This window comes from Spinacia oleracea, chromosome 5 (assembly GCF_020520425.1).
Source record: "Spinacia oleracea cultivar Varoflay chromosome 5, BTI_SOV_V1, whole genome shotgun sequence".
Lineage (NCBI taxonomy): Eukaryota > Viridiplantae > Streptophyta > Magnoliopsida > Caryophyllales > Amaranthaceae > Spinacia > Spinacia oleracea.
This window is the reverse complement of record NC_079491.1, coordinates 8190345-8215476: the sequence shown is the minus strand read 5'-3', so window position 1 is coordinate 8215476 and position 25132 is coordinate 8190345. Positions and strand designations below refer to the sequence as shown.

At 34.6% G+C, this 25132-nt stretch overlaps 3 protein-coding genes and 1 long non-coding RNA gene across 12 annotated transcripts; 3 read left to right on the top strand and 1 right to left on the bottom strand.

Moving 5' to 3' along the window:
* The first annotated feature begins 317 nt into the window (after positions 1-317).
* LOC110788116 (putative disease resistance protein RGA4) lies at positions 318-8281 on the top strand. Of its 9 annotated transcripts, none has more exons than XM_056828597.1 (5): positions 325-1757; positions 3422-4455; positions 5299-5385; positions 5521-5818; positions 6042-6704. In XM_056828597.1, the coding sequence occupies exons 1-5, from the start codon at positions 1127-1129 to the stop codon at positions 6044-6046; spliced, it is 2055 nt and encodes a 684-aa protein (XP_056684575.1). In that variant the 5' UTR covers positions 325-1126; the 3' UTR covers positions 6047-6704. The 9 variants fall into 9 exon arrangements, 7 of the variants coding, with proteins under 7 accessions (XP_056684573.1, XP_056684574.1, XP_021848450.1 ...); XR_008921066.1 differs by adding an exon at positions 7161-8280 and having other exon boundaries at positions 326-1757; positions 5299-5818; positions 6042-6351; XM_021992758.2 differs by having other exon boundaries at positions 320-1757; positions 3422-5385.
* A 474-nt stretch (positions 8282-8755) lies between these two features.
* LOC110788117 (pentatricopeptide repeat-containing protein At3g62890) lies at positions 8756-11588 on the top strand. Its single transcript, XM_021992760.2, has one exon. It carries the CDS (start codon positions 8907-8909, stop codon positions 10848-10850), a length of 1944 nt encoding a protein of 647 aa, XP_021848452.1. The 5' UTR covers positions 8756-8906; the 3' UTR covers positions 10851-11588.
* Positions 11589-13033: 1445 nt separating this feature from the next.
* On the bottom strand, positions 13034-14739 carry LOC110788118 (uncharacterized). The gene is made up of 3 exons (XM_021992761.2): positions 14106-14739; positions 13879-14009; positions 13034-13464 (listed from the first exon to the last, which is right to left on the bottom strand). The coding sequence occupies exons 1-3, from the start codon at positions 14539-14541 to the stop codon at positions 13354-13356; spliced, it is 678 nt and encodes a 225-aa protein (XP_021848453.2). The 5' UTR covers positions 14542-14739; the 3' UTR covers positions 13034-13353.
* On the top strand, positions 14459-16334 carry LOC130460802 (uncharacterized). The gene is made up of 2 exons (XR_008920912.1): positions 14459-14614; positions 15915-16334. It is a non-coding gene; the product is annotated as an uncharacterized lncRNA (long non-coding RNA).
* Positions 16335-25132: the final 8798 nt, after the last annotated feature.

The following is a 25132-nucleotide window of genomic DNA, read 5'->3' as shown; positions in this document are numbered from 1 at the left end:
CAGTTCATCATGTCCACATTCTTTAACTAAAGAAATTAATTTTGTAGGTATGAATAGTTGGCCTATAATCTTAATTTCAGTTTGACGTATAATTTTACCTTTGTTTTCCAGTTCTCCTTAAGCGGAGTTATATCACTCATCGTAGTTTCACGTCTTGTACAAAAGTCATGATAAAGTTTAGTTGAGACTGTCTTTTCATGAAATTCAGATAATTGACTAACATGAGGTATTTGGTAAATTTTGTCAAACCTCATCATGAAAAAATCGTGTAAACAACATACAAATTTGTTCAATAAAGATTGAGCATGTTCAAATGGACACAAACCATTATTAATTTAGTCAAATCCATAATATCTCCCTTAATAAATAAACTTGGCTTCCAAATTTTAATCACTTATTCTCTAAACTCACACACCCATATTATTCCTATCAACTTGACTTCCAGCCATTTTCTCTGAAGTATCAAGAACTATCAACCAATTACTCCGCATTTCTATTTCCAACTTCGATCCTTTCCTCATACCTAATCTTGCATATATTTATCAGCCTATAATACGTTAATAGTTTCAGGCTTGCAATCAATTCTTGGTCCATCATAAATTTTCCGGCACATGGTGTAGTCGGATTATATGTGTTCCTCAGAATTGGGTTATGCCTACAACCTGTTCGACGAAATGCCTGGCCGGGATGTATTGTTATGTGCTCAATGCAAGTCAACTCTAAAAAAATTGAAAGTCAAAGAAAGGGACAATGTGACAGAATTTTCAATTACTCCCTCTATCCCTTAACACTAGCACTGTTTTGACTTTTTGCACTATTCACATAATTCACTTTGACTCTATTTTATTTCTAGTATATGAAAATAAATGTTAGTATATAATATATTGTTGGCTTCATCTTAATATATATTTTCAAAATATTAATATTTTTAGAAGTTTTTATAATATGTAGTTAAAGTTATTGGTGGTCAAAGTTGTGTATTGATAAGCGTGTCCAGTCAAAACGGTGCGAGTATTAAGGGACAGAGGGAGTATCATTATATAAGTCAAATAACAACAAATTAGCAACTCAGATTGGCTTTCATTCACACGTTTGCTTCCATCTTCTCAAATACTCAAACAGAATCATGGCTGAAGGTTTTATCACTGAAGCAGCTATGGCAATACTAACAACAGTGTTGTCCCGGACGGCAGAAGAGGTCAAACTTCCCTGGAGCTTTAAAAATGATCAGAAAGAGCTGGAGAAAAAGTTGAAAAGAATTCATATGCTCTTATGTGGTTCTGCTGGTATAAGATTTAACAATCCTTTAGTTGATGATTGGCTAAGCAAAGTGAAAAATGTGGCCTATGAAGCTGATGATTTTATTGATGAGGTTGCATATGAAGCTCTGAAGCAAAAACTGAAGTTTCGAAATCAGTCCCAGTTTAAGAAAAAGCTCCAGTTTTTCTTCACTGTTGGTAGTAATCCGATTGTGTTTAGCTTTCAAATGGGTCATAGGGTAAGGAAGCTGATGGGTTCAATAGAAGATGTTTTTAAAGATGCTCAAGTGCTTGGAATCAAACCTGTTGACATAGCAGCAGGTTCCAGCAGAAGTGTGCCTGTATTGGAAGATGTGCAGCTTCAGGTACAGAGGGAATTAGTTGCTAGTCGAGGACTTATTGGGCGCGATCAAGACGAAGCTAATATCATTAAGTTATTGTGTCACCCTGGGAATTCTGACAGAGATCTAAGCGTTGTTGGCATCGTGGGAATGGCAGGTAGGTAGGGTGTTTTTCACTGCTTTCACTTCATCATCATTTACATTTGCTGCATCTTAGTTGTTCTGATAACTTAGTGTAACTCCTTACTGTAGAAACTTGAAAAATATTATATAACATGCTGTATTCTGAATGTTTTGATACTACATTGAAGTATGGTGGGGGGTAGCAATATCTTTGTTTGTCAGACTTCAGAATTCGGATGCATGCTCAACGACTACCCAATGAAAACTTTATCGGAGAATACATCCTAGTGTTATATTCACTTCCAAATTCCAATTGCCTATGACATTCAAAAGTCTTTTAGTGACCAACATCTTTGATCAGGCTTCTGGGAGGAAAAGAAGTTGCTGATATTATGTTTCTGCCCATACAGGGTAGTGTTTTGTGAAAGCAATCAGAAGAAGAGTCTTCAAAACTACTCCCTTACTTGGAATTCAATAACCATTACCCAATTTGAATGCCCATCCAAAATGTTGTTTTCTGCTGGTTTCCAACAGTCAAGCTGCTTCCTTTATGAGTAATCTCCGTGATTCTTTCTTCCCATCTGTCTGCAGATCAAATAAGCAGGCTTTTGAATTGCTATCTGTTTGAATTTTATCAAAGGTTAGCCATCTTCTTTTTTCATACCTTGTTCAGAAAAAATTCCTCTGCAGACAGTATGTTGATCACTTTCTTTACCACGTTATGAAGTGTAGTAAGGTCCCAAATAATACAGTGAAGAAGTTGGCTATTTAAACCCATCTTACTGAAGCCATATTAGGTTTTGATTAGCTGTCAGTAGGAAAGGAAGTATCCAAGTTAAGCCTTCCTGCTCTTGATAGTTGAGACCACTTCGGCTTTTCATGATGCTAGTCTATCCTTGATCCTCTTAAGGAATACGTCCAACAGGTGTTTCTTGTTGGACTCACCCCATGAGTTATATTAAAACTTCATGGACTTTCAAGTACTTCTTTAGTCAACCTTTGAGGTCATCCAAAACGTAGCAAATGGAACAGTCGGTGTTAATAGTGTCATTAACATGCTGCAAGGCGAAGATGGTGAACTTAATTCTGTGGTCTACCAGCTATGATTTTGTCCCTTCACCCTTTATCCAATACTGTTCAACCTTCTCATCAAGTAGAAACTGCAGAAATCAGAATGATAGAAGTGAGAGAGGGATATCCTTGTCAAAATCCATATCCTGTGGTGTAGTTGGCTACAGATAACCTCAGGATCATGAACTTGTACTGGCACTATAGATGTTTCAAGTATTCACTATCTTCAAATCCCATGGCTCCGAGACAACGATCCAGAAATCTCCAGTTTTCCTTCTATCATACTCATACACTCTGCAAAATCGAGCTTTACTAAAATTGGTTGCTTCTTGTGCCCGTTTACAACTTCATTAGAAATACTTTAGTGCCCTTTATTGTGGTGGTTTGGTTTTCAATTTTGTGGTCATATTTGATCAAGTGATAGAAGGAAGTAAAAGATTCACAATTTTGAAAGAGACCTTTGTCTTGGCAGTTGGTTATTATTTAAGACATCGAAAAGAAAGAAGACAATCTACTTATTTGGTATTTTACATGTTTATGTAAAAGCATCACACTATCCAGATTCCTCTGCTGTGAGTAGTTTATACCATTAAAATATCTAGTGACCATCCTATGAAATTTTGACAGGCCTTGGAAAGACAGCTTTATCTAAGCGAGTGTGTGAGAGAAATGAAGTTACAAAGCATTTTGAGAAGAGAATCTGGGTATGTGTATCCCATGATTTTGAAGTGAAGGGGATTTTAGAAAAGATGGTTGAACTTGTTGATGAACAATCATGTAACAGATCAAGTTACCAAGCAACAATCACAGAGCTTCAAAAGAACTTGAGAGGGAAAAGATATTTACTGGTGTTGGATGATGTTTGGGATACAATATCAAGTGTATGGGAGTCCTTCTGTAGCATATTGCAGGATATTGGTGGGTCTAAAGGGACAATGGTTTTGGCTACCTCGCGTAGTTCTCAGGTTTTAGCAACCATGGAAATACATAACGAGATCCAAACTCTGACAACCTGGCACGGACCTCATATTCATCAACTGAAGGGCCTAACTTACACAGACAGTTGGTCCTTGTTCCAGCGAAGAGTACACCGTATCATTGACGTGACTAGAGCAGAAAGGATGGTCACGAAGTGTGGGGGCGTCCCTTTGGCAATAAACGTGCTTGGTGATCTGTTAAGGCATAGGTGTTCAGAAGAGTGGAAACAGATTGAAGAAAGTGAGTTGTGGAAGTTGGAAGATAAGAATGGAATCTTGCCTTCTTTGAGGTTGAGCTTCAATTATTTACCATCTGCAGCTGTAAAAAGCTGTTTTGCATATTGTGCTGTTTTCCCAGAGGATGCTGTTATCAGAAGGGAAAACTTGATTCAACTTTGGATGGCCCATGGCTTCTTGCAGCCATATGATAAAATGGAGCGCATTGGCAATGAATACTTCAACGTTTTGTTGAATAACTCCTTTTTCCAGGATATGGAATTCGATAAGCATGGTGGCGTAGATAGGTGTAAGATGCATGATGTTGTTCGTTCTCTTGCAAAGGTTGTTTCTAGACAAGAGTTCTTGACAGTTTCAGAAAATGTTAACATGACCAAGATTTCATCTGATGTTCGACATCTTTCTTTGCTGACTGAAAAGGGTCTTACACAAAAACTGAAGAAGAAGGTACGCACAGTTTTATCTGAATCTCTGCACATTGGAAATCCCAACACTCTACTAATGCATGCAAAGTGCCTGCGAGTGTTAAGCCTAGTGAATGCTGGTCTATTTGTATTACCTGATTCAATTGGGAGTCTCAAGCATTTAAGGTACCTAGATATCTCTGAAAATGACATTATGAAGTTACCTTCTGCAATCGGTGAGCTCTATAATTTACAGACCTTGAAACATTTATGTTTCAGAATTCCATACTTTTCTACATTCCCTACACTTCCCAAAGAGCTGAGAAAACTTGTCAATTTAAGATATATTTGCACCAATAAGTATTCTTGTATGGGGTTTTCCTTATGTATACAATTGGAAAGAATTAACCAGTATCGAAAGTGGGGTGGGAGAATCAGCGATATAAGCCTATTAAATAACATCAGAGGTAGCTTAGCAATTCGGTATCTTGAACATATTTCAAGTAAGGAAGAAGCAAGAAGGGCAAGCTTGAAAACCAAACCCAATATTCACCACTTGGACCTAACATGGTCATACAATGCTACTACTAGCCTCTCAAACTCTGAAGAGGTGCTTGAAGAGCTTCTTCCTCACAAGGATCTAAAGATCCTTAACATCTGGTATTACAATGGAAAGGTATTACCATCATGGTTGATGATGATGAGACCCTCAAGAGTGTCACAACTTTGCAATTTAGTAGAAATGAAGTTTTATTACTGCCGTAATCTCAAGCAGTTGCCTGACTCCTTTGTTTTCCCCTTGCTCAAGGTTTTGGTTGTATGGGGTTGTGATAATCTAACATCTTTTCCTGATTTGGGTACCATGAACTCTCTTGAAACATTGCAGATAGGTAGATGTCCTAATCTTGAAGATTTACCAAACTTGGAGCCATTGACTAATCTGCGCAAGTTGGAAATACATAACTGTGCAAGGGTAAGTTGTCTTCCCCTTGGATTAGCTAACCTTTGTAATCTCACAGAACTAAAGCTTGGTCCATTTTGTCGAGAGCTTGATTTTTTTCCATTCCCGAACATCAGTGATTCTTGTCTGGTAACCAAATCCCTTCAGAAACTATGCTTGATAGGTTGGTCTAAACTAGGAAATCTACCTACACAAGTTGAACAATTTACTCAGCTACAAACACTTGGTATTGGACATTTTGATACCTTGAAAGTTCTGCCAAGTTGGCTGGGGAGCCTCACATGTTTAGAAATAGTAGATCTTCAGCACATGGAAAGCCTTACATGCTTGCCGCCCAGAAATGATATGCTGCGAGCCACCAGATTTCTTGGATTCCGCATCACACCATTTCAGTGTCCTAAGTTGAGCATATCTGTGGATATTTTTGATGTTCTTTTGACAAAAGGTATTAAAGCATTTTTAATTGTTGTTTTATCAGAAAAATCTCTCAATAATTGCATCCTCTGCATGACTGCATCAGTAACTAGTTATTCTTCACTTAATGCTTATATCCATGTATAAAGTGGTAAAACATAATGGGAACATGCATTTTACGGTTGATCAAGAATGTGGTTATGCTGTACGTTATATTAACAGGTATCTTCAATCTTACTTTCGGTACTTGACAGGATAAATGTTCAGCTTTAGCAAGAAACAGCGGACACCCAAACCGGCACACCACCTTACAGATAACAAGGCTGGCAAGATACGTAATGAAAAACCATCAAGTTAGGTCTCTACTGATGTTAGAGGAACATGGGCCACTCCAAGTAATTCTGCAAAACTGACAAGATTGGTGGCTTCAGAGTTGGTATAGATTGGCTCCCAGGAATTAAGAAGGAAATGGCAATTATAATTTTGTATGTTTTTCAGCAGAAACAGCTTGCTACCTTGGCCTACCAAACTTGTCTTTTAAGCACATATTTGGAGGAAATATAGGTAAGGAATTCACTTCATATAGAACTATATACATATATATATGTATATGAAAATCTAGTTTTTATGGTGATTGGGAGGATGCTAGAAACCTGCTAAGCATCAATATCCAGGGGAAGGGACACTTAGGTAGTAGAATATAGTTAATTTGTTAGTAACTTGAAAAAAATAAGATATGTAGTTTGTTAGAGGATAAGCACTACAGATAGAGCATATTAGAGAGTTTATTTTACACTTTGAGCTGTTGTTCACTTTTTCCGATTGATAATTCCTACTACTGAATTGGGAAGAAAAACAGCTGTTGTACAAAACTCATATACTTGAGAAATTAAGAAATTTCTGATGCAAATTAATTATATGTCCCTGTGTGTTATACTCTTTGAAGGAGTTGGGAGAATTTTGTAAATCAGATTAATGCTTCAATGTGATCTTATGTTTGTGACTGGCATTGCAAAGCCTCGCATTAAGCTGTACAGCATGCACTTGATTGTTGTGCTTCTTTCTCAGTGTATATCTGTAATATCTCACCTGCAGCTGCTGCTAAGTTTGTGATGTGATTTATGTTCCTGCCTTTTTGCATCTGTTGTCTATGTTGTGTTTTCTGGTTATCTTCTACTGATTTTTTATGTAGTTATCTTCTACTGATTTTATGTAGTCATGACTGAGAATTTGTTGAGTTGAAATAGAAATACTTTATTATGATATAAAATCATTTTATTAAGACAATGCTTTCATTATGTTTATGTGTTCATTTCTAGTACTGGTTTTTAATGCAGTTATGTTTCCTCTTTTTTTGTTGTTGTTGTTGTCAGAATTGGATAATCACTACTCACTATCGCTGAAGAAATGAGCATATTCTGAGACCTGTTTATATATATAAACAAATTTTACCAAAGTCAGGAATGCTGTTAGCCTGTTAGTGGATTGGATCACTGCTCACTAGCACAGCACTGAATCCGAAAATTTACAATATACTTGAGAAATCAATCATGCTCGAGAAGCAGCTCCTTTTCTTCATCTCTTTCCAGTTTGCCTTCTTTCAGAGTCAAATTGTCAATGACCTAACCAATTGAGGTTGGCATGAGTGGTTAAGGGTCTCTTTCTCCTTAACCAAGGTCTCGGGTTCGAGCCTTGGGAATGAAAAAAATCTCAACTGGGAGGGATGCTACCCATCGAGGTACCCATACAAACTCCCGCGGGAGATTAGTCCACTCGCCTAATGCGGTGGGAACTCCTCGTAGTAGAACCAAAAAAAAAAAAGTGTCAATGACCTAAGTGTTAAAGTGCGGGACTAAACCACAAGGGACAACAATATGAAGAGTACATATGAGTGTTATTTCCCACATCTAACGACCGGATAGTCTTATCACTCATTCGGAAAACACCAATGTCATGTCCTCCAAGTCCAGCTTTTGTTTCGGCATAATAATATCTTTGAACTTTGATCATCGGTAAAGTATATGCAGTTGCGCTCGCAACCCGCATCAGTTGCACAAACAGACATGGATGCATTGTTACCCACGAAAATAGCAACATCTACCAAATCTACGGTGGTGGGAGTAATTGAAGAAGAGTAGCTAAGTGACACTGAAAGTCGGTGGAGGTGGTGGAATTCGAGGTCGTCGCCGATGGAGATGGGGTACTTCAGTGTGATATGGACTTCGTAAAAGGAAGGATCATAATTTACGATAAAAACACGTGTTTCTATCACAAAGCACAAATGTGATGGTGTGTAGGTGTGTGCATCGTGTTCTAGGTGTCCCGTGTACTGTGTTCTAGGTTTCCCGTGCTCTAGGTGCACCGGGGATAAAACTACCTATTTAATTAGGATTGTTTCAGTAATTGCCTTGAACAAAAATATACAAAATGTGTTCATTAATTTCCTTGAATAAAATAATAATTTCCTTGAACAAAAGAACATTAAAGACTCTGTTCCTTTTAGCTATGTTTTTCCGTTTTTATTTGATTCGGTGTTCTTATTGCGATATGTATTATTCTGGATCTATATTTTGAATTCAAACTGGAAAAAGGAGAGAAAATGTGTGAACTAGATTTTCTAAAATGATTTTTAGAGGGAGAAAGTAATGAAAATTCCAAAATTTCGTTGGTTTTTCTGCTTCGAGATCAAATTAAATTTATTTTTCTTCTTCAAGTTTGAATTCTACGGTTGATAATCAGATTTTGGGAGGTAATTTTTCAATTTTGTAATAAAAAATTGTATGTTTTGATGATTTTTGGTTTTGTAATAATCGTGTTTTTTGATGATTTTGTTTTTTTAATAATCGTGTTTTTATGATTTTGATGATTTTAATGAACCAAATTATTTAATAACACGCCGATTTCGTTTAAATCGTTGATTTTGGAAATTTTAATTATGTAATTACATTTTTTTTCTCCGAAAAGAACAATTTAACGTATTTAAAGAACATAGGCTCATATTAAAATAACAATAGATCACTTTTCTGCTTTGAACAATATTCTGCTTTTTTTCCCGCTGAAAACGAAAGCTTTAAGATCACTTTTCACAGAAAACTACCAAATGCTCAAACATTTTCAAGATGCGCATATCTGCCCTTACATTCTCTCTCTCCAAAACCCTAATTCACAAAACTCAGTCTCTGGCTCTATCAACTGAAATTCCCGCCAATTTCCAACCAACCAATTTTACCACATTTTCTCAGCTGCTAAAGCAACGCCCTCCTCTTCCACACCTGAAGCAAATCCATTCCCAAATTCTTACCCAATCTTTCTCCTCTAATCCTCATTTGATTTCCTCTCTAATCCATTCTTATCTCGCTTCTCATCGTCTTAATTCTGCAATTTATTTGTTTGATAACTACCCTTCTTATTCCCCACCTCCAACTTTGTTATGGAATTTGATGATAAGGGCTCATTCCAAATTTCAAAATTGTTTAGAACCCATCAAGTATTTGGGTCGAATGTTGTCGAATTCGAATCACGAATCTTTGAGGGTTTTGCCTGATGATTATACATTTACATTTGTAATTACTTCGTGTTCGCATCTTGATTCTTCATTGTATGGAGAGATTGTTCATGGGATGGTAATGAAATCTGGATTCGGGCCTGTTTTGTTTGTTGGTAATTCATTGATAAAATTCTATTCGGTTTTCGTCAATTTGGGCGACGCACAAAAGGTGTTTGATGAAATGTCTAAGAGGGATGTTTTCTCATGGACTAGCCTCCTTGGTGGATATGCAAAACATGGGGATGTTGATAAAGCTTGTGACATTTTTCATGCCATGCCAGTTCGCAGTGATGTATCGTGGGTAGTTATGATTTCGGGTCTTGTTAGTAATGGAAGGTACATTGAAGCCCTGGATTATTTTCGAGCCATGTTGAGTGATAGTAATAACATGAACCCTAATGAAGCCTCCCTTGTTTGTGCTTTATCAGCATGTGCTAATTTGGGAGCTTTTGATCAAGGGAATTGGATTCATGATTACATGGAAAGAAACAATATTGTAGAGACTTCAAATATCAGCACAGCTTTGATTGATATGTATGCCAAATGTGGGAGGATAGACCGTGCAATCCGAGTCTTCAACACGATTTCAAAGCGAGATGTTCACAATTTCACCAGCATGATTTCTGGGTTGTCAATTCATGGTCATGGAAAGGATGCTATGAGGGTTTTCTACCAAATGTTGGATGAGGGTGTTAAACCAAATGACATTACCATGCTCGGAGTGTTGAATGGTTGTAGCCATTCAGGGCTAGTAGAAGAAGGCACCTCTATTTTCAATGATATGGTAAAAAATTCAGCCATTGTTCCAACGATTGAACATTATGGGTGTTATGTCGATTGTCTAGCTCGTTCTGGCCATTTGGAGAGAGCGTTTGATGTTGTTAAAACCATGCCTGTAAAACCTGATGCTGCTATATGGAGAGCTTTGCTTAGTGGATGCAGAACTCATCGCAACCTATGTCTAGGAGAACAGATTTTGAACCATGTTCGACAACTTGGTTCAAGTGGCCATGTTTTGCTGTCAAGTTTATATGCTTATATGGGTAAATGGGATAGTGTTGTTTCAATGAGGAAGCAAATGGGTGGTGGGAAAAGGAATACATCAGAACTTGGTTGCAGTTGGATTGAGGTAGATGGTGTTACACATGAATTCCGTGTGGATGATCAACTACATCCCAGAATTTTGGAGATTCGAGAAAAACTTGATGAAATTTTAGATAAGGCAAAGCTTGTAGGGTATATCATTAACACAACCCAGGTCACATTTGACTTGAGTGAGGAAGATAAAGAACGAGCTGTTTCGTTGCACAGCGAGAAGTTAGCTATTGCGTTTGGATTTCTGAGTACTAAACCAGGGACCATAATCAGAGTAGTGAAAAACCTCAGGACTTGTGAGGATTGTCACTTAGCTTTGAAGGCAATATCTCTTGTTTTTTACCGAGAAATCATTGTTAGAGACCGGTCTCGTTTCCACGCCTTTAAACATGGGAAATGCTCTTGTAATGACTATTGGTAGTCATTAGTCAATGCCCATAATATGAGATCATTGCATAATCTACAAAGTTTATAACTTTTGAAGCATTTTGGAGTGGCATACTCATTACAAACAAACCCTTTTCAGCGGAACTAGGACCGAGCTAACCGGAGATGTGTTTGACCAAATTTGAAGGCGTGAACACCATTGAGCCACGCTCATCAATCAGGTAAAGAAAAGCAAAGATTCCTAGCTATGATTGCATGTGCATGGTCATCAACTTCATATCATGCTTGTTAACATCAATGATTGCAATTTTTAGTCAGCTGATAATCATTTATATGCTCTTATTAATACATATATTCTTCCTAGAGTATAGGGACAAATTTTTATATGATAACTCACAAAGATATGGTTTTTGTAATGGAATAAGATTAATTGGCCCACATCTAGGATTTTTTGTTTATCTGCTGTGGGCTAGCTCTTAAAGTAATCAACCATTATGCACCTAATTGTTCATGCTTACAAAGTGTTTCAAATTAGCTGGTTGTGGTTGTCCTTTCTAAAGCGATGCATTTTTGTTAACCCACAGCAGAAAGCCAAAGTAAAGCTACGCTTTTTTTTAGCTTTAGAGACCCCGGAAAAACCGAAAACAGTGAGAGAAGTAACGACTTGAACGTTATGAATTCGGTTATGATGGCTGTTTAGAAGTCAAAAAATGTACATAATATTCTTAATTTGCATAATATTCTTAATTTAGAATCTCTTAGTTTATCTAGATGATATCTTATTAATCTGTTTAGATTTCCCCTTTATAAAACCTAAACCAAGTTTATTCTGATTCGGATTTAGTGCGTATTCCTGAATTTTATACTTGGAGTTGCATCTGGTATTAGCTTGATGTTAACAATATAATGCTGGGAATGTAGGATAATTCTTACAGACGTCTGAAATGTATTTGTAAATAGAATTTACAAGTTGCTAGGAGAATCATAAACCACAGTTTTGTCTTTATTTTAATTTCTTTTGTATTGCATCATGTTACTCGGACTTAGGTAAAAATCAAGTATTCGGCTCGTATAAATAATTCAAGATTTTAGCTTAAAATAAAGAGCCTAGGTGTCCAAATCCATGTTGAATTATTGAGAATCTGAATGGATACTTGACGTGAAAATGTGAAATTAAGATTCCGAGTAACATAGGTGAAGGCGACGACTAAAACCAGACAGAGGAAAGCATTAAGATAAGTTCACCACTGTTGATATTCTGATGTAAAGGAGCCCTAATATGCTTCCTGATACCAGAATGAACCCCTAGAGTAGCTTTGTATGTGCCATTTTGCACCCAGAAAAAATGGTTTCACTTTTAAGCTTTAACCAATTAAGAAAAAGAAAAGAAAAAGTTACTCTACCCAGTAAAATAAGGCTGCTTAGGAGATAGGCCTTGTCTTTTGACCTTAAAAACTTTAACTTTAAGGAAAAATTAACTCCAGGTGAAGCCTAATAAGTTAAAATTGAGCTATCAAATTTATATCTCAATTAAATTTAAGTTCAGATAAGAGTTTAAATAGTTTTAGGTAAGTTTTAATGCTAGGAAATTAAAGTAAACAGAATGAAGTGATACTTGCAGACTTTTTTCCTATGATTCTTTGTTGAAATTAAGATCACTGAAAATTAGCTTTTAAACTGAATTTTCTGCACTTGAGCAACCGGAGAAGGAGTGCCAAAATCAATTCCCCATTACTCGTTTTAAGTGTACGGAGTATCACACAGATTTATACTCTTACTTTTTTGAAACGGAAAGTCAATATGGTCAACTATTTAGAAACGGGTGAAATATTAATTTACGCAAAATAAAAAACCAGGAGTTGCTTATTTTAGGTTCAAATTAGCCAAAATTTTGGTAATTGTTTATTCATGTACCAAACTCAATAAAAAAAAAAAGCAAGAAAAACTGGAAGGATGTTCATTGCTACCAAATAATTAAGCTCTGCAAGTTCCTTATTTCCTGTTTTCTTCTTTAGGGATGCCCTGATTCCATTTCCTTTGCTTCTGTCTCACTTTTAAGATGGTCCATACTTTACGCACACCCCATTTTGCTAATTTTGTGTTTCAAGTTGTGGAGCATGGTTTGTGTGAGGAAAGCGACTATGCATCCTTTACCAAATTCTCCTCTTTTTTTCAACATTTTTATTCTTTTGACAAAAATAAAATAAAAATCAAAGATAATTAACAACTAATTCATTATTTATCCCCTACCATTGTTGAAAATTTGTCATGGGAATTAAAGCCTAATTAATTATGAGAAACAAGGATCAACTTCTGATACAACATTGTCAATTGCATTTTTCCTCTGTCAAATATGTACAGTTTTTCTGCATGACTCGGGTCGGCGTCGTCTTCAAGACCCGGGTTTGTTCTTCACTAAACCTCCCAAACTCGAACCTTCTAAACGTTTCGATTTTTCGTGTTTTTATGGGATGATGGAGACTTGATCCTCTGTTTCTCTTCCTAGTTGAAAATGTGAAATTATTGATACCAGAATATCAGCTTGCAGCTTCAGAAATGCTGTGCAGGGATGGCTGCCAGTTTTTTGGTTTTGCTGTTCCTCCATTTGAAGCTGATGGTGTTCTGGATCGATGTCCATGTCTACTAACCTGAAAATTATAATTTAATTTTAGATAAGAATATAAATCAAGGATGCAAGATTTAGGTCCCAAAACTGTTGTTTTTCGTCTAGAAAAATGCTGGTGAATAATTTAAAAATGGGATTCCTTGATTGATTCTGTTCACTGCTTAAATGAACAGGGGAACCAGGACATGGAGATAATGGGTTTTGGCTGATATGACTTATCTCTGAAACTCCAGCAAAATAATATTCATGATGTCTGAATTAATTCAAGTTATTTTGTTTCTTCTAACCTCGGGAAAATTGGAAAGGACAAAGTCAACTACTGTACATCATAAATTTTGAATTTCCTTTTAGTGTTTATGAACAATTATTTGCCATTAATTATATTTTTTAGACTGCAAAACTTAAAAAAGAAAAATGGAATGGACTAATTAATTACCTGATGAGTCTTTTCTTGCTGAGATCTTTTAGCTAATTTCTCAGCTTCTTTGAGTCCTTCTGAGTCTGTTAATTCTATACCATTCTTCCTCATCTTTGCCTGTTTCTTTGCCACCAAACCCTTCATAACTTCTGTAAAAATCCCAACAAAACACAAAATATCAACATGTTTTCCTTAATACACCAATCTGACATAAAAAGTAAGCAGAAAAAAACTTAACAACAAACCTTGAGTGCTGATTAGCCTATAAACATGACCCAAAGCCAAAGTTTCCGTTGGCCGAAGCAGCTTAACTCGAGTTATCCGCACCGTATTCCGCCCATCTCCGGTGGCTGTGCCGGTGGTGCTGTTTTTGTTGTCACTGCCTTTGCTGCTGTTTTTCTGACTGTTGTTTTTGTTGTCACTGCCTTTGCTGCTGTTTTTCTGGCTGTTGTTGTTGTTTTTCTGGTTGTTGTTTTTGTTGTTGTTGGTGTTGTTGTTGTTGGTGGTGGTGGTGTTGTTTGTGGTGTGGCAGATGGTGGTGGTGATAAGAAGAGCAACATAATGACCAGGGTTCATCTTCATGATTTCACTTGCAGGAACAGACCAGTATAGTTTATCAACCTTACCACTTGGGTGTTGGATTACTAGTGTTGCTGCATCTATGGCTTGGCAATTTCCCATCTTTCTCTGTTTCTCTCTCCTCCTGGTTCAGAGAGTTTCAAAAGACCAGAAACAAGGCAGGCTATTTTTTTCTGTAAGTACCCACTTCTTCTTTCCCCTTGCTCTCTCTCTCCTCCTCTCTTTATAGTCAGCACCCACCAAGAGTTTTTAGTAGTAATTCAGAAGTTAATGCATGCCCAGCTGTTTTTTTACTAATTACAAGACTTGACCCATGTGTTAATACTTAATACTACTAATAAAGTAATAATATTGCAAAATCCCATTTGCACGGTGCACCTGGTGTACGCTCTTTTGTTTATTTCGATAAAAATAGTAGAGTTCAGAAAAAATAAGTGGTAAAAAACCATCCTTCTTTTTAGGCAAATACTTTGAGGTAGGCCTGATCAACTATAGGCCGCCCTGTTGGCCTGACTCGGCCCAATCTGAAAAAAGTGCTGGTTTGGGCGGTTTGGGCAACCTTAAATACAATTTTTACCAAACCCGGCCCGAAAAACCCAAAAAACCCATTTTGGCACATAAAACCCGTACCAAATTTATGGTTTGGTCATAAGTTTTTTGTGTTGAAGTCCGGCCCTGCCTAAATTTTGACCACCCCTACTTTTAGATACCCAGAAACAGAAATGAAGCAAGTAATCTGAGACGCAATGGATACGAACTATGCTGTGGTGAACTGGTGATTGGCGCATATGATGCACGCAAAACGAGTTGTATATAAGTATGACAACATCATATAACTGTTTATTTTTATCACTTTGAAGTTATGGTAGGGTATAATTACAGGTGTACCCCTAGTCCCATGTGAATAAGATCAGTGAGCTGTAAAAATACTTAATTAAGGACAGAAAGATGGGATCAGATCATCTGGAATGTTTATAATCAGAGCTAAAGCTTACTATTTAGGGTAAGTTATACTGGTTAATTCAGGTTGATTACATGGAAAGATTCTTCAGAATTTTATCATAAAAGTTTGGGTAAAAGGCAAAACCTTGGGTCCGTTATTAGTGCATTGTGGTGGTGGTAGTGATTGTCACGTGACTGGGATGCAGTATTTTGATGCTAATAATATCTAATCTTATTGGGTTAATAAAATTTTACTGATAATTAATTATTTTTTGTTTAATTTTTACATGCAAATCAAGAAAATTTCAGTTAGACACATTATTGTTGTTTAGAGTATCACGTTAATTAGTCTTCTTTTGGCTCCTTCAGTCTTCCTTGGCTCCTCTAATCTTTAGGTTTTTAATGATTCTTGTATGGTTAGTTGGTTACCTCGTAGATAATCATGAAAAACTCGTGGTTGTTGGGCCGGTGTTGTTTGGCTGATATTCTAATTCATGCGAATTCTAATATCCTATGATGTAAAAACTACGCAGTACAGATGTTTAGCTGATATGAGCATAGGAAGTTCTACTATCCACAAAATGAGGGGAGCTGCTTGCCTACAGAAATTCCAGTATTCGCATGAACGACTGCTCTGATCCTGACCGAGATCTAAGATTTCCAACTGCACGTGCTTAACCCTACAATATTAAGGAGTACCAATTTTTTCGAAAGGAAAAATACATAGGAATAACAAATACGAGGAACGGAGGAAGTGTAACAAAACATTTCATAGCTCCCTCTAGGTCATTTACATGAGTATGGAAAAGATGGGAGCTTGTATTAATTGTAATCTTGAATTGCGTCATGTCCTTTGTTATGCATGTAGGGGTAGTTGTTATTGAAGAAAGGTTTATGTGCTTAAAGTCAACTTTGCAATGTAATCTTGATGTTGAAACCTAATTAAGACAAAATTTGACATAATCATCATTTGGTTTAAAATATCTCAAATATAACACAACATTTTTGGCCCTATTTGTTTCAGCTTTAATTAGGAAAGTTATAGAAGCATGGCAAAGAGGCACAAAAGGATTTCTAAGTTAAAGAGGATCCTAAGAAAGAACAAGTGATGATCGAGGTTGTAGGCGACTCTTTTATCTAATGTTTATATATTTAACTCGACTATCTGAATATGAATCAAGTCGGGACTCAAGTGGAATGAATAGTATTTCTCTTAGATTAGTCAACTTCAATACGAAAACATATCTTTTAATTTGGAACAACTCTCATATATTGGGCTATGTTCTCTTTATCTGGTTTGGTCTAATTTTTCTAGTTTGTTGGCCCGATTCTTTTTAATCTGGGCTAAAATTTCCTGATCTGAATATTTTATGTGAGTGTTTTTTATTTTTCTGGTAAAATTTGATCTTACTCTAATATGAAATTTTCCTATATACTCCCTCTGTCCCAGAATACTCGCACCGGTTCGAGTCGACACGCTTGCAAATGCACAACTTTGACCACCAATATCTTTAACTACATATTATAAAAACTTATGAAATATTAATATTTTGAAAATATATGTTAAGATGAAGCCAACAATATATTATATGCTAACTTTTGTTTTCGTATACTAGAAATAAAATAGGGTCAAAGTGAATTATGTGAATAGTTCAAAAAGTCAAACCGGTGCGTGTATTTAGGGACAAAGGGAGTAGTTTAATTGTAAGATAAAATCAATAATACAGAGTAAACAATAAAAATACCCAAATTCTTATATGAGACTGATCTCACCATCAGTTGATGGTGAGACCAGTTTACACTTGCGAATTTAGGTATGCTACTTCTATAGTTTAGGCATGTTACTTTTTTTTATATAATTTTAGAGGAGGTACTTTTTTTAGTTTAGGTATGTTACTTCTATAGTTTATACATGTACTTTTTTTATACGGAGTAGTTTCAGGGGAGATACCTTCTTAGTTTAGGTATGTTACTTCTATAGTTTAGACATGTTATTTTTTTTTTTTAATTTTAGAGGAAGTATTTTTTTTAGTTTAGGTATGCTACTTCTACGGTTTATACATGTTACTTTTTTTATACGGAGTAGTTTTAGGGGATATACCTTCTTAGTTTAGGTTTGTTACTTCTATAGTTTAGACATGTTACCTTTTTTTTTTTTGAAGGTATAAATGAGTTCATTGATAAAATAGTCATAAGACATCTACAATAGAAATCAAAACTAACAAATACAAAACAATTTGGATCAAATAAAATTCTAATCCGTCAAAACCACGATCGTTGTAGATGAGATCTGACAATGATGAATACCCTCTTTCACATCGCTGTTTAATACAGCCTTCAACGAGGGGGTCTTTCGATCTGTTGTAGCTTTGGTATTGAATTAAATCCGATTCAATTGATTGTAGACGTAAGAATGACTTCCGTTGTAATCCCGCACAAATCTTCATCAATAAATCAACTTTTTCTGCGAAATTAAAAACATGGCCCCAAGCTCTCACAAGGAGAGAGATAAAACTCAATAAATGGATATAGATAACCCAATGAATGGGTAAAAAAACTCTCCAATAGGGAGAGAATGGAGTTTTTATTTCGAACATGAAGTCAAAAGCTATGAAAAAACAAGAAAAAGAGGGATTGCCATCAACCTAATGGTTGGTGGTAGCCCTTAGAAAATTAGGGTTTTGAAAGAGGAAGAGAGAAAAAGGAGAGAAAAAAGAGGAGGAGCGGCAGTGTTTAGACATGTTACTTTTTTTTTTTTAATTTTAGAGGAAGTATTTTTAGTTTAGATATGTTACTTCTATAGTTTATACATGTTACTTTTTTTATACGGAGTAGTTTTAGGGGAGATACCTTCTTAGTTTAGGTATGTTACTTCAATAGTTTAGACATGTTACTTTTTTTATATATATAATTTTAGAGGAAGTACTTTTTTTAGTTTAGGTATGTTATTTCTATAGTTTATACATGTTACTTTTTTTATACGGAGTAGTTTTAGGGGAGATACCTTCTTAGTTTAGGTATGTTACTTCTAGAGTTTAGACATGTTACTTTTTTTTAATAATTTTAGAGGAGGTATTTTTTTTAGTTTAGGTATGTTACTTCTATAGTTTAGACATGTTACTTTTTTTTATAATTTTAGATGAGATACTTTTTTAGTTTAAGTATGTTACTTCTATAAGTTTAGACATGTTACTTTTTTTTATACGGAATAGTTTTAGGGGAGGTACATTTTTAATTCAGGTATGTTACTTCTATAGTTTACACATGTTACTTTTTTATTATAATTTTAGAGGAGTTACTTTTTTAGTTTAGGTACGTTACTTCTATAATTTAGATCTATTACTTTTTTTTATATAGTTTTAAGGGAAGTACCCTATTGGTTTCGTGCTCGTCACACCATCAAGTTGATGGTGTGACTGGTCTCACAGAAGACGTGCCGATAAAGATAAAAATAAGACGAAGAGAACGTAGCAAGACGAGATCTCCCTTGATCCTTGATCTAGTCATTAATAACTTGATTATTTTTAGATAATAGTAGATAGAAAGAACGCTCGTAAGGCTAAGTAAGTAAACTACCCTCGACTGGAGATTCGTACGCACCTCGATTGGACGGCCTGGAAGCATCTTTATTAGATATGGTTCATCCGGTGGAGAGATCGAGCTTCAAGAAATTTTTGATATGGTTTAACAACCGAAAATCATTTTGACAAGCGTGAAAAAAATATGATGTTTGCAATGTGTTAGGACTTAGGACCCATCTGAAGTCACACACGCCACCACTGAGCTTCCCCTCAAAGTGTGTAGTTCATCATAAGTGTGTTGTCGCATGTGAGAAACCCCTATTATCCTCACACGTTCACAATTGTCCTTTCCATCTAATTGGCTTGTCTCATAATTTCATGACCTACTCAATAATCTAATGTTATTATCAAATTAGAATGAATTGGATGCGTAAGATTCAAAATCAAGATAACCCAATCAATCAATTTGCATACATATGTCCATTTCTGGTATATAAAAACTTATTTATAAAGGTTTTATGTACAAAACCAACTTCTTATCAAATAAATATACATTGTGATCAAATATAATAGTTATGATATTGTATATATTACGTAGTATAAATTATACTTTCTAATCAAATAGTTGTAGCTTTAATGCTGACATCAACATTTATATATGTGATAGTCTCATAAAAGACCTATTTTTTAACATGGATCGGCTTGCTAGATTATGCTAGATAGTAGATACACATTGATATCTAAACATTTCAAAATATGAAGTACTCATAGTTTATAATAATCAATCAACCACTTTCATTACCTTATTTTAAAAGGGGTTGTTTGGGTTATGGATAAGCATTAAACACATTTTTATGAAATTATATTCTAAATGAACATTTATAATTAAGAAGGAAAAAAGTTGTCTCTACCTATAGTTTCTTATTGAGATAATCTTGGGCTTAACATTTTCTTTCCGTGACACTTCCTCCACTAAAAACATCAAATATTATATAAGAACTTTTACTGTTCCGTACCTTTAAAACCCAAATGTTTTACAAGTAATCTGTACTATGTACTTCCTCCGTTCCACAATAGATGCATCATTTCCTATTGCACGTATGTCAACGCGCTTATTTGAACATTAATATCTCTAAATGCGTATAAGTAAAAATTATATGAAGTTGATATTTGGAATCCTTGCATTAATACGAATTTAACAAGATTTCACTTGAATATGTTTTTTCTTACAAAACAGTGAAAAAAAGGTTGTCAAAGTTCATTGATGAATAGTGCGCAAATGAGAAATGATGCATCTATTGTGGAACGGAGGAAGTAGTTCTTTTATCTTATGATGGATTTTGCCTAAAAATCCGTCAAATTTGCGTAATACATATTCATAATAAAAATAAAAATAAGTTCAAAATAGAATAAATAACTATAGAAAAAAGTTTCAATAATATGATTAAGCACACACTTAAACATGATTTAACATATAAATGTCTTTTACACCGATGTAGGATGAGCTTTGTAAGAGTGGAAGACAAAATAACATAGGACATTGTCGTCTTACTTCATTGGAAGACACGACGTCGTTTTCTCCTGTACGTTTGTCTTGTACATTTAGCTTTTTCGTTTTTGTTAATGTAAATTTGCATCTTCCTTTATTTGTTTGACAATCTCCCACTATACCAAATGGCTGCTTCCTTCTTTGCTTTCTTCATTTCATGCGTCATTTCCAAACTTTATTTTTCTTGCTTTTTAATTGTTCTAATTCTACCTAGTATTTTCCCAACATATATGATATAATGTTACGTTCTACCAACAACGATGTTATCAGATGTTTTAGATTTTGTTTCTAGGTGATTACTCTCATGCAAACTTTTATCGTACATACTTCGTAGTAGATTTCTCGTATATATAACAGATGCATTACGTAACATACTTTATTTCGTTTTAGGTATATTAATAAAGTTCATACCAATGAGGTTTTGTCATAGTGGGAGGGTCTCAGGTTCGTATCTCTAACTCCATTTATAATTTGTATTTCTCTAGCTTGTGTCTCAATCGCATAAAAAAAATTAAATAATTAAATAAAAATCTTTACGTGCAAATTTGCAATGAGATAATGTGGATAAGCAAGGAAAGGCACGGATAATATGTCAATGTCCATAAACAATGCAACTATATTCCAAATGCCCCAAATATAAGTCTTTTCCATGAATATGCATAATTACAACTAATAACTACGTAGTACTTCGTATATGTCTAGAGTAGAGATGGGCAAAGATCGATTGAAAATATACTGACGGTGAACACATACTCGTAGGCGGGAGAAGTATCATCATAAACGTTGTCAAAAAACAATTGGAAAAACAATCACATATACAAATATATATTCATGATACAATGAGGTCTTGATCTAGTTGTTAAAACTGAGGTCATGTGTATAATAGGTCTCAGATTCGAATCCTCACGTCTCAATTTGTAATTTAATTGTCCTTGTGGCTCATTCGCACCCAAATCATTCGCAGCCAAAAAACCAAAAAAAATATACATTCGTGATCATTGTTACAATTTGTTACCATATACTCCGTACAAATTTGACTGAAAATGATGTTGGAGTTTTGATTCTTATGATAACATGCACAATAGATAAATTGCTAAAATGGTTACATATTAGCCGACGTTTAAACAAGTATCCTTGAACACTCGTTATAAAAACCCTAAACAAAACTATATTATGTCCTCTGTTCCACAAATATCGCTTTATTTTGACTTTTACGCTATTTATATTGTGCATTTAACCATCTTTTGTAACATATACGTAAGAAAAATATGTGATCATATAGGATCTTGTTCAATTCGTATCGGCACATACCTTTTAAATATCAATTTTTTTATAACTTTTACTTATGCATAATTCGAGAGAGTAAGAATCAAATTCATTTGTATTGGGAATTTAGGGAGCATAAAGTCATTTGTATGGTGATGTGGTAAAAGAATGCCGTAGAAGAATCTTTTCCGATCGATCTTGTTAATTACCCTTTAGCATTCTACTTTAGCAATATACTTGTGTACATAAAGACTAAAGAGGGATATGATTCTATGAATCTATTTCACCAAACCTATAAAATGATTAAAATCACTCTAAATTAAACTTTTGAACGCCTGTTTTTTTTTTCTTTAATTCCTCTTGGATACCCTTCTAGAGTTTTAGTTTCTACGGATTACTTTCCAGACACCAATATGGAATTTTTTGTTCATTCCTTTTGTTCATTATCGGTTAACGAGTGATTTTGTCCTTCACTCCTAAATTAATTAATGCGTTAACCATATACATACAGTGGCGGAGCCAGGAATTCAACATTTCAACATTGGGGGGCGAGAAAAAAAATGGAACTAAAAATAAGGGATGGCGAGGAAAAAAAATTAAAACTAAAAAGAAAAGGTATGGTATAAGGATTTGAATCCTAGATTAACAAGTATAAATGTGATATTAAACCAGAAATAACCACTAAGGCAAGTAGCATTTAGTGATATATTTTAGTATTTATTACTATATATTAGTCTTTTTTAAAATTGTTGGGGGGGGGGCCGCCCCCCTATCTCCGCCTCTGTTTACATAGGCAACCTTAATCAGGGTTTCATACATCGATTTATTGGACTCCCCTGGTTTTTAAACTCCGTGTTATTTTAAAATAGGAACATAATTAAGTGATTACTCCTCAGCTACTTCTTATATTGACTTCTACGGCTATTACGTACTCCCTCCGTCTCTTTTTGTTTTTTACGTTTTGTATTTTTCACGCGTTTTAACGATTAATTAATTTGCATCGGGATTCCTCGATTTTTTTTATTTAAACAAGATAAATTACGTTTATTTATAATGTTTTCACTTTTATCAAAATTCTGATATTGGGAAATGAGAAAAATTTAATGTCTCAATGGAAAAGTGTGAAATTTTTAATGTCCCGGTGAATTTAATTGGTTAAAATAATAATTGGACACAAATTTTGATAGAATAATAAGTCATTTAATTTATGTGATAATATAAAAGGAAATGTAAAGAACATTTTGAAATACCCAAAAAGGAAAACGTAAAAAACCAAAAGAGACGGAGGGAATATAAAGTAGTTTTTTTATCTGTGAAAAATTCACTAGAACTAAGGACTACACTAGTTTTTGTGCGGAGGCGGTGTCCTGAGTAATTACTTGTATAGTTGTATAAGTATAACTATGAATTTTGCAAAAAATAACTATCATTTTTTTTATTAAAATAATTGTTCTTTATTCTGTTGTCATTTATAATTTTTTGTTGCAAAATATAGCTTGTAACATGATATAGCCAACCGGATAAGTTATTAGTGTACAAATCATGAAGTTTTGGGTTATTATATGTGAATAATATGGAATGACATGTGTCAAATTGAAAGAGAATCGAAAGCGTCACGTGGCATAACATATTTGCATAGAAACGTCTTCAATATATTAGTATAGATAGTGGAAATCGGAGCATACATATCTGAAGCTTATAATATAATTCAATTAGTATGAGTATGAATATGAATAAGATTATATGAATATGAATAAGAATATTATGGTTATTAAACAATATCGTAATCATGATAATGTACTACTCCTATATTAATAGATTATTGTTTGAATAATATATTTTGTGTTGTGTATTCGTACAATTGGCATACTTTGTGAGACTTGTTAGTGTTAATTATTTGACTTAATTAAGAAAAGGGACCATGTCATTTGTGTCTTTATGCATTGCCAATTGGTTGTTGGGCCTTGTAAAAACAAAAATTATACAGATCAACCAATTGCTTGAGCTTACCCAGCTCAGCTGTCAGACACTCTTACCTGCATATCCTAATTAATATTTCACTGACACTAATTTTATGTACCCCTACGCTTATAACACTTCCTTACATTACAATTATCTACTTTCAGTCTTGTGATGTACGAAGAGCCGTTTTTAAAGAAAAAATATTGGGGTGTTTAGTGATGAGAGGTTAGAAGAAAAAGAGGTATTTTTAAGTGAATGATTTGATCATTTTAACAAGTTAATAGAAATGTATGGTTATGAGATGTTTGAAAGAAAGTTTTGAGATGAAAATTCTAGAAAAGAATCTCAATATAGAAGCTTTTTGCATTAGAGGTTTGAAGAAATAGGTGTAAAATGACAAATTTGTCCTGATCGACGGGTCGGGGCCCAAACTCAAATATTTTTTTTATTTTAGATAGACATATTGTAACTCAATGTTAGCACTGTGTCCTAATATTATCTAAATGTACAGACAAACCCTTTATATAAGCGGCTACTTTAGACAGTTAGTCAAACCAGCTAATATTACTAGCTAACAGCTAGTTAAACCAACTAATTTAACTGTTAATCACCAACCATGACCAATTATAATTTATATAGACGAGATTTAATCTTAAGTAGTTCATTTATCACTAGTAAAGCATGAATTTTTTTTATTATTGAAAAGATACAATAAAGTTATGATAGTCTTCTCTCAAGACTATACCGAAAAAATTGACCATTTGTGTATGGAACTATGGATCAATGTCTTGATGAGTCTGGATGTGATGACCTAAAGCGACAACATAATCTGATGCACGATTTGCTTCTCGATAGATATGGCGAGAAGAAAAACTAGAAAAATGATTCAAAAGTTGTTTGACATCTTTCATCAGCACTTGAATCTTCCACGGACACTGAACTTGACCCTGCAAAATATTAATGATCAATAAATTATCACCTTAGATATAAACACGATGAACATTATTTTCAATGGCTAACAAAAGACCATTACGAATAGCCATTGCTTCAGCGAGAAGTGGAGAATAAGTATCAATTAAGATTGTAAGTTCGACCAGTAGAGCATGATTGCTTGTGAATAACCTAGCTTTTTTTTTTTGTAAAGGAAAGGTATACAGAAGTTAGGATAGTCTTCTCTCAAGACTATATCCTAACTTATCTAAGGTAAGAAAATAAGAAAATTTATTGTCTACAAAAGGATCAATATCTAATTGACTATTAATGTGATGACCAATGGATGCTACGTAATCAGCAGTGCGGTTAGCTTCTCGATACACATGTCTCGAATTATGGGTATCGAAATTAAAGAGCAGATGTTTTATGTCATCCATAAACAGTTGTATTTTCCATGGACACAGAGCTCTTTGTTGCAAAATCTGAATTATAAGTAAATTATATCCCTCAATGAGAATAT